This window comes from Caenorhabditis remanei, chromosome IV (genome assembly GCF_010183535.1).
Source record: "Caenorhabditis remanei strain PX506 chromosome IV, whole genome shotgun sequence".
NCBI lineage: Eukaryota > Metazoa > Nematoda > Chromadorea > Rhabditida > Rhabditidae > Caenorhabditis > Caenorhabditis remanei.
The window spans coordinates 6,212,543-6,222,928 of NC_071331.1; the positions used below are offsets into that span (position 1 = coordinate 6,212,543).

The 10,386-nt window shown below is 35.1% G+C and overlaps 1 protein-coding gene across 1 annotated transcript; it reads left to right on the forward strand.

Moving 5' to 3' along the window:
- Positions 1–5,330: 5,330 nt before the first annotated feature.
- GCK72_012575 (uncharacterized protein) lies at positions 5,331–6,540 on the forward strand (the record flags this gene model as incomplete). Its single annotated transcript, XM_053729218.1, has 2 exons — positions 5,331–5,491; positions 6,408–6,540. 2 exons carry the CDS (start codon positions 5,331–5,333, stop codon positions 6,538–6,540), a joined length of 294 nt encoding a protein of 97 aa, XP_053583990.1.
- Between the last annotated feature and the right edge of the window lie 3,846 nt (positions 6,541–10,386).

Sequence of the window (10,386 nt, forward strand, 5' to 3'; positions counted from 1 at the left end):
AAACAATTGATTTATTTGTTACTGTTTCAGATCATTTACGAAATTTTTGCTACTTTGATAGGTTAAATTGTTTGTTTCGCTAGTATTTCGATATTTCTAAAATGAAAACCGTTTCAATATGATTAAAATGTCTTCAATATTCTGAACGAATGTTGCGGTTCAAAATAATGCTTTAAAAACGGTAAAGATTACCAATTCATTCAACAAAAGGTATCATAACGCAACTTTCGCTGAGGTCGTATCAAAAATAATGATTCAAGGATCTAGAAATTTTTTGTTCAGAGCACCATTATTTGCTACAAAATATCACGTTTACAAAATTTCAAATCAGGCGTTAGTATCATCGGAGACATTATCTCTGCTATCGGAGACATTATCTCTGCTATCGGAGACATTATCTCTGCAAGGTTATAACAGATTTAAAACAGTAAATTTTTTGTAACTGTTCAGAATAGTTTCTACACCACTTTATTCTGGACGATTTTCGTGTTTCGATCCGAAAGTTGCAATATGGTCAAAAAAATCATTATTAGAATGAATCAATGTTTTAGGATACAGCCCTCGTAATTTTTCGACAATATTTTTGAGAATGACTCAATTTCGGTCTATCGGGTCAGGCAAGTAAATTTTTCTAGTTTGAAAATGCATATCGGACGTATCAGTCAGACTAATCTCGATAGAGTTTTACCAGATTCAAAACAGTTTATTTTTTGTAACTGTTTCAGATTATAGTTTTAATTATGTATGAGTCTTATTTTAGCTCCCAATTTCGCAAGGGTTTCACTGTTTCGTACTTAAAGTATAGATTCGCAGATTTAGACAAGCATTATTAAATACCTCCCATCTTGCACTTCCCTCTTCATTACCCTTCTTAATTTCCTCTCTCCCTCCTCCGAACCACTTCTCATTCTTCATTTTCACTAAATTATTTTACGAGCCATTCGTCCCGTCCGTCCTGCCGAAGAAAAGTGTCGCCTCAGGCGACACCGACGCCTTGAAGGAGGAAAAAGAAAGGGGAGGACACTTTTTATTGAATTTATGCCTGCTTTTCGGCATTCGAGAGCCTCTAGAGACTCGCTGGTCAGTGCTTTGAAGTTTTTGAAGAGGAGGAAAAAGAGAGAGAGATAGGAGGAATAAGAAATATGTTCGAACTTTTTGAAATCTCATTCGCAACGATTTTTTCTTGTTTCAAATGCAGTTTATTGTTTGGATAGGCGATCAGTATTTAGTGACTTAGTGCATTTAACGACTAGAGGGTTTCACTGCACTTTCAAAGGAAATGTCAAAATTTTTGTTTTATGAGCCTACAACTCGCTGATTAATTACATATGTATGTCGTATCAAAATTCTCATCTATTATAGTTGAACCAGATTCTGAAAATTTGAAAATGCGATCGCAGATTTCTGTACAGTTTCACATTTGACTCATAAAACGGATTTTTTTCAAAGACATTACTGTGCTTAGATATGTACCCTCCATCAGTATTGTAATTTTTTGAAATTCTCACTGTTTTGAGAATATCAGAAATCGTCTGAATAGTTTTGAGAGCAATTCTTTCCGAATTTGATAAATCTTTCTTTCACTTATTCACTATTTCATGACCTTATTATTTCAATTCTGTCAGTAACTTTAATAATCAAAATGACTTTGATATTCCAGACACTGTTACAAGAGCATTTCTTAGTCTCAGAACGTTTTGAATGTTTTTACTTATTGCTGAAACGAAGAAATTGAATAGAACGATTTTGTTATCAATCAGGAAAGGGGAGCGTTATAAATTTCCAATTGAAAAAAAACATTTTTAACGAGTTTCACACAGTGTGTTTGATAGTCCCACTATTTTAAATTTTCGTTTGTACTGAAAAGTTTGGAAGTCTAGTCTATTCGCTTTAAAAAAATCTTGAACTTTTAGAATTCGACTTTCTTCTCTTTTCCATTTATTATTCTAATTCATGATTCTCTTTTATCAAATCTGTCAGTAAGTGTAATAATATTAATGTAAGCTGAATTGTACCTTTTGTTGTTCCAGACACTGTTACACGAATTATCTTGCCAGGGAAGTCTCAAATATTTCAATTTTGGATTTACTTGGGAGCAACATGTGAAAAAATTGACAAAAATGAGATACGGCAAAGTTCCAATCACTAAGTAGGGAACAGGGGTGTGCGGAACGGAATTCGGAATTCCGAAAAATTCCGAAAATCGGCTAATTTTCGGAACGGAATTCCGATCGGAATATTCCGAAAAAAAAATTCGGAACGAAATTCCAATCGGAATATTCCGAAAAAAAAATTTCGGAATGAAATTCCGATCGGAATATTCCGAAAAAAAAATTTCGGAATGGAATTCCGATCGGAACGTTCCGAAAAAAATTCGGAATGGAAGAGAAAGAACTGTATTAAAGGCGCATGCGCACTTTTCATGACGGGTCTCGAACAAATTTTTTTCTGCAGTTTTCAGGTGGTTTTTTTTTAATTTTCGTCTTTTCGCAGTGTTTTTTTAAAACAAAAAAACGGTTTTCAGCATTCGATATGGGTAAATGGGACAGTCTGTTGAAAAAAATTCCGAAAGTCCGAAAATCGGAATATTCCGAAATTCCGAAAGTCCGAAAATCCGAAATTCGGACAATTCCGAAATTCCGAAATTCCGAAAATCCGAAATTCGGAATAGTCCGAGATTCCGAAAGTCCGAAAATTTGAAATTCGGACAATTCCGAGATTCCGAAATTCCGAAATTTTGAAACTCGGACATTTTTTAGTGTCCGAAATTCCGAAATTTTCCTGTCCGCACACCCCTGAGTAGGGAATCCAAGTACTGGTCAGGGAAGAAGTTGTGTTCTTAATTTTCAGCTGAAAAAGATAATTTTTGAACGTGTTTCACAGTGCACTTGATTGTTCCATACATATTAAAATGTTGTTCATTGTGCTGATAATTTTCGTCCGGTTACCCCTAACTGCATGAAATGAGTTATTCTCAACAAAAAAATCTCCAACCTTCTAGTGAGTGCTTAAACAAAAATTTATCAACTACAAAAGTGAAGCTCTATGTTTTGATCTACCAAATCTACAAAAACCGATTCTTTTAAACGTTATTTAAGACAGTGACAAGCAACCAAGAACGTACTAAACGTTTTGAAACAACACTACGATAATAAAACTTACTGAAACATACATTTTTTGAATATCAACACCGTTTACTTTTCATATGTTTTGGTCTTGCGGCTCCACTCCCATGACTCTCCCATTGAAAACGCGCCAACGTCACCCCATCCATCCCCACTCTCCCTCTTTTCCCAACCCATTTCCCCTTTCCCATCCCCAAAAAAGTGTCCTTTCCCTCAATTTCTCGCTCTTTTTTCGATATTTCCTCTCTACTTTTTCCCATTCGAACAACAATTGCAACACCACCTGCAGGCAGCACAACAGGTGCACCTCTCGTTCGAACACTTTTTTCCGAAATCTCTTTCTCTAAATCTCTCTATCCAATATTGCCCCTTTTTTCACAATAAGCGCGGAATTTTGATTTCAATTGGTATTGTCACATTTGGTTTATTCCTAACTAGTATGAAAAATCATTGGCGTGCAGTGAGAGGAGGACGAGGAAATTATAGGGTAGGTGGACTATTCCTTTTGACTATCTCCGATTGGGCTTACCTTTTTTGGGAGTCGTGATTGAAAATTAATGGAGTTTTCCAAGCGATATCAGGAACTGCAATCAAAATCTATTTTTCTGGGGGATAGGAAACAGAAATATTTAGAAAAAAAAGATAATTTCGATTGAAATATTGTGGGTATTGAATGACTTATTATTCGCCAGTAAAAACTTTGCATCCGAAACAGTAGACACTTTTTGTGTTTTATGAAGTTTCAAAACTGTGCCACGGTCTAATTGATCGTTACGATAAATGAGCTTCTTTTTTATAGTTGACGACTTTTTTGTTCTAGCTTTTCTTTTTTTTCCTTCCACCTTCCGCTTTCCGCTAAATATTTTTTATTCCGCCTTCCGCCTTCCTCCATTTCAAAAACCGTTTTACGAACCACTTATTTTCTGTTTTACGAACTACTTATTTTCCTACCTATTAATGTTTCATTTAATTCCATCCGTTTTTTTTAAATATATGTGCAACCGTAGGAATTTGGTTCATGATACGGAATTTTTCAGAGAAATCACTCATGGTGTAGTGCTAACACAGTGCTCACACATGACTTATTTTTGGATGTGTTTCTAATACTATTGGTGGAATAAGAGGATGGTACGAGCCCCAGCATAACGAAGAATTGAAAACCGCTTCGCTTAAAATATCACTAACTTTTTTCCGTTCCAGCACATCACAATTAATTGAAACAGTACAATTTTATCTAGTTTAATATCTCCGGACAGGAAACTATTTTCCTATGACTGGCGGCCATATGAAAAGTGGTGAGAAAATGAGGACCCAATGGAATTGCAGTGTCGGTTTTTTCATAATTTTTTCGTTTATTCAGCAGGCCCGAAATCGAGGGGTGTTCCATCCTTTTTGTGCGCACTGTACAATGTATCTTTCCAGCATTATGATTAGTGATAATGATTTCTTCCATAAGCCTACTACCATACCCATTTTCTACTACCATTCACTTTTGTCCTGGAACCGAAAAAAGCTGTTGTTGGATGTATTATTTCGGAACCAATCGAAAAATCGAAAATCACCTTGGTCCAAATTGAAAATAGGAAACAGCGCTTTTTTTGTACTCAATACCAATATCACTATTTTTTTCCGTTCCAACTGTTCACAATTAATTGAAACAGTACAATTGTATTTTGTTTAACCGAATATTTCACTGAGTATATGTTCCCAGTTTTATCTTTTTTTGATTTTCCGATTACTCCTCTAATCTCTCAATCAACCACCACCACAACTCATCTCCCGTTCTCTTACACATTTCACTTGGGATACCTCTGCACCCGGTCCCAGAGCCAAAGAGAAAAAAAACTAGTGGCACATCAATCTCCCTCACTAATATTTCTTTTGCACTCCCCCTATCCTCTCCTACCACCAATTGTCAATCAACTAACAGATTCTATCAAACGGCTGGTGTCAAAATTATTTCGGTTTTGAAAAGTTCAGAAATTTAATCAAGGGGGTTAATTTTGATTTGATGGATATATTTTTTAAATCATTTGGACTCCATTTTCATAGTTTTTGTGTTATTTTAACTTTTTACGTCCTTGATTTGAAATCTCTACATATTTCCCAATTTTTTTCCCGTTTTTCAAAGTTCTCATATAATTTTTCTATATTTTTTCTCAATTATCTCAATATCCTTGATTTACCTTCTAATTCAATTTCCAGATGATCTCCTCGGGTTGGATGCAAGAAATGGAGCCGATACCCGAAGAGGGCACCGAGGCAGATGGCTCCGAGTGGGGTGCCACGTCAGACGGAGGCACCGGGAAGAGGACGATGCGGAAGAAGGAGGTGTACACCTCCGAGCAGATTAATACACTTGTTAGGTTAGTTTTTTTCTCTTTGATTTAAAGGTACATACCTCAACCCCAAAAAAAGACAAAAAGGACCGCCAAATCCTAATACAAACAACCACCTGCATCACCCCATATTTCCGTTTTTGCATCGGATTAAAGGGAGGTACCATTCTGTCTGTGTCTGCCTGATTCCTTACACTATTTCATTGTGATCTACAAAATGTTTATTGTTGTCATTAATATTCGACCGATTCGTCTATAGATGGATGAATTATTGTTTTTCGTGTAGAGACTGTCCTGATATAGTTGAGTCTTTGATTTCTTCGGGTTTCCACGTGGACTTTTTAGTCAACAATTTAAATGTTTCGGATTCTTGCTAACTTCAAATCATATTTTTATAGTGAATAATTCAAACGTACCGTTTCTGAAATCTAGAATTTTCTGTTGCATAAGTTATGTTTAGAAACACCATCGTTAATTTTCCGCTCCTTGGATTGCTTTTTGTCTTTACCGTTTTTTCAAAAAGTTTTGTGTTCCAGAACATTCATAAATTCAGGTGTAGTCTTAATTTTTCAGTTTGTCGAGTGTGCAATTGCCATGTTCTTCTTAATATACCTACACCCCACCAGCGTGTCTAAATGCAGCTCCTGCAGCTGGAACTGAACTTTTCCCGGATTTTGAAGTAGCGTATCTTGATCTCAAAGACATTCTCGTGATTTTGATATGACTATGTCATGTTGATTTGTCAAAGTCATGGCATTAGGGTGTCGGTCCAATAAAGAAAATATGGTATCAGTTTCACACATTTTTCTTTTGGTTAACTTTTTGAAGTAGTTGGTGACTGTGTAAAAAAAACTGTTCTGTCCCAGAAATACCATAAATCATAATGTCGGTTCCAACACGTTACTTCTGGGTTATTTCAAATTTCCTAGTTTCATAATTTCAGTTTCCAAATATCCAAGTTAAAAGTTTCTCCGACTATGAGATTCAAATTTCTTAAGTTCAAAGACCACGTCATCACCCACAATAGTGGTTCATCAGAATTTTCGGAACTAGAAACTTTTGTTACAATAATCTAAAGAAAAACTGTCCTTAAATCTCACTGTGTAAGGTTTTTACCAAATTCAGAAATAGTTAAAAACGTAGTTTTGAATCAAGAAAAACTTTCAGTTACATAACTTTAGTTTAGAAACGGTATCAATATTCAATTTGATCAATTTATACACTATACACCGACTTCAGCAATTCTGCGACCGAATACGCAGAATGCTTCATTGAGAAATTCCAGTGGCTTAGACAATATGACTGCTCTTGCTTTTCAAATGTCACTGTTCTGATAAATTCATAAAATTCACAATCAAATCACTGGGTTGATAGCTACAGGTGCTGCAGTATTTGTCTAAATTTAAAGATTTATGATAAGACCGAATTGGGTTGATTGATATTCATTTTTGGTTTAAGTTTCAGGAGTTTTGATGAGACCGAAAGCAATTTAGCAACCCAGCAATGAAAGCGGTTCGATGACTTCTTTAATTGGTGACTGTGTTAAAACTCTTCTGTTCTAGAAATACCATAAGACAAAAGTTTTGTTTTCTCAAGTTTGATAGTTCCAGTTTTCCAATATCCAAGTTAAAAGTTTTTCTGAGATTCAAATTTCATTATCAATTGATAGATTTAAAAAATGACCTTGAATAACCATTCGATGTTTTCTCCTACTTTACAATATTCATGAAACATAAATTTGCAATTTCAGTGAACTGATATCATGCTATTTTTAAATTTCATTAATTCATTGAAGGAATTTTGCAGAATATTCAACAGGAACACCTATTAATCCCCCGTTGAAAGACTATCTGACCCCTCTTTGATGGCTCTTTCTCTCTCTTCATAAACGTGTCATCATTCCCCTATTCCCTATGACCCCTCTCCTCCAACAGAATGGTATGTGTGAGTAAGAGTATGCGCACACACTGATTCATTCACCCTTCTCTTCTCTCCATTGCTTCTTGTAAACAAAACATAAAACAATGTGTCCTCTCGTTCTGCGTCTCCTGACCTCTCGCTCGTGTTGGCAGAGTGCCAAAATGTGGGAGAGATAAGTGGGGAGAGAAGAGAAATAGAGAGAGAGAGAGGGGGAGAAGGTGCGAAGAAATGTGTGTCCTTCGATGAATTGGGAAACAGAACGACGATTGTTTTTGATTCGTCTTTTCCAATATGTTCTCTTCGGGACAGTGGGAACTGGGATGTAATGACTCTAGTACGGTTTGAGTAAAACTATTCTGAGTTTTGTAAATGTTGTTCTTGAAACAGTTTATTTTTCAAAATAGTTACAGTTTCTTATAGTTTTCATATAAAAGGCTTCTATGATTATAACGTTATTTGACTGACATGATAATATTTTTGCCAGGGATTTGCCGAACTGAAAATTTCGGGAATTTCAGAATTCGGAACTTTTCCAATATTTTCCGGCGGAAAAAAGTTCCGAAAGAAGTCGGAAATTTTGGAATATCCGATTTCCGGTCCGCACATTCCTGATGGAGACCCCCTTCTAAAATCCGAGACTAAATCTCAGTAGGACAACCGATCATTTTTGAGATCTTATCAAAAATCTAAAGTTGACTATCTGAAACGGTGATACATAAGTTGCTGTGTTTTTCACAATGTTTCAAAACTTTTTTCAATGTTTCACCTAGGTGTTATAATCGTTAAATAGCTGACATTTTTTGATCCAGGAAAACAAAAATCTATTTTCTAAAAACTATAATTTCAACCGAAAAGTGTCATTAATATTCCAAAACCATTTTTTGAGTGCAAACGTTTCCCCCATTGAAAGCAATGGTTATAGTTGCACAAGTTATTGTTTCACTATTCAATTTTGTAGAATATCTCTGTTTCACTGTTGATTTCACGCCAATTTCCAGTGCGCCTCTTGATTTTTCGAGTTTCGGTAAAGCGCAGTTACGGATAAGACTGTCTTCATTGTAAAACGCATGAATTGGAGCCAAAATAGGTGTCTGCTGAAATCACCTAGTCGAAACTGAAGAAAATAGACAAATTGTATCTGTTTCATCTACTTTTTAACTTTTGTTAAATCTTTCCCGATTTACTGCTACGCCATTATCCGGTCGTTCTCCCTAGTTTTCCAGTTTCAATAGAGTATAGGTTCTGATAAGAGTGCCACACCCTTTGAGAAAATTTCGTTGTTGGTAAAAAATAATGACAAATAACTTCACAAAAATGAGTACCAACTGAAATCACCTAGTTGAAACACTGTGGAACTTTCTAATTTTCGTCGGTTTCATTAGGTTTGTTTAGGTTCGTTATCACAATTCTCGTTGGTTCGTCCACCATCTCTACATGTTGACCATCCATCAAAAACCATATTCAAATGATTCTTTTCGCACTCTCTCTCTCTCTCTCTTTTTCTCTTTGTTTGCTTACCTTTCCCCCCTTCTCATACCTCCACGCTCACCTCCTTTCCGCCCCGGCCAACGGCACAAAAAGAAAACTCTCTTCCTCTCTCTCTCTCTTCCGATCGCCCAGTTTCTTTTTGTTTCTCTTTCTCACTGCTCTCTTTTTCTCGCCGGGGGTTTTCGAAGATTTTGATGATTAGCTATGAGTTTCTAAACGAAATTGGAATTTTTCGTGTAACTGAATAGGAAATAACAATTATAAAACGATGCTTTGTCTGAAAATGTATAATTTTTTGCAGTTTCAGTTTCTAGGTGAGTTTTTAGCGGTCTAGTAGTTAAGGCAATACAGTAGCGAGCATAGGTGAGGGCAGATTCATACTTTCCTGTGTAACTCAGCGGAATCGTGTCCGTTTTGCATAATCTTTTTTTTGACAGATAGCTGAAACATTCAGTAATAAGAAAATAAGTTTTTTGTAAAAGTATCAGTTTTGATTTTTTTTGATAATCGATTTTTCCTGACCGTGATTTGAAAATTTGAAAAAAAACTTTTATTTTTCTCTTGGAGTTATTGAGTTTTTGATGTCAAAATGATGGAACATGTTTAAATAAACAAAAAATTATGTTAAATTAGTTTCTTAGTTCCAGAGCATCGTGCTAGAGCTCCAGAAGTCAATAGTAGCGACCTTGGAAAAACCTTCATAACTCATCAAAAAATTATCCAAATTAGCCAAAACATGTACTCAAAGACGTGTTTTGAGTTTTTCTCCAAACCAACATCAAAAAATCAAGATTAAAAAAAAATAATTTTTCAAATTTTTTTCACTCAAAAATTTTTCATTCCAATTTTTTCCTGGATTTCCGATATTTTCTGGCTATAAAACGAACAAAAAACACAAACATGTGTTTTATTATTTTGTGATAAAGCACTTTGCATGCAGTATTTGAAACGTATGTTCGTTTTATAGCCAGAAAATATCGGAAATCCAGGAAAAAATTGGAATGAAAAAATTTTGAGTGAAAAAAATTTGAAAATATTTTTATCTAAAATCTTGATTTTTTGATGTTGATTTCTAGAAAAACTTAAAACCCGTCTTTTAGTACATTTTTTGGCTAATTTTGATAATTTTTTGATGAGTTATGAAGGTTTTTCCAAGGTCGCTACTATTGACTTCTGGAGCTCTAGCACGATGCTCTGGAACTAAGAAACTAATTTAACATAATTTTTTGTTTATTTAAACATGTTCCATCATTTTTACATTAAAAACTCAATAACTCCAAGAGAAAAATAAAAAGTTTTTTTTCGAATTTTCAAATCACGGTCAGGAAAAAGCGATTATCAAAAAAAATCAGAATTGGAACTATTTCAAAAAACTGATTTTCGTATTGCTGAATGTTTCAGCTATCTGTCAAAAAAAAGATTATGCAAAACGGGCACGATTCAGCAGAGATACACATGAAAGTATGAATCTGCCCTCACCTATGCTCGCTACTGTACGTGATATCTCTGCGAAT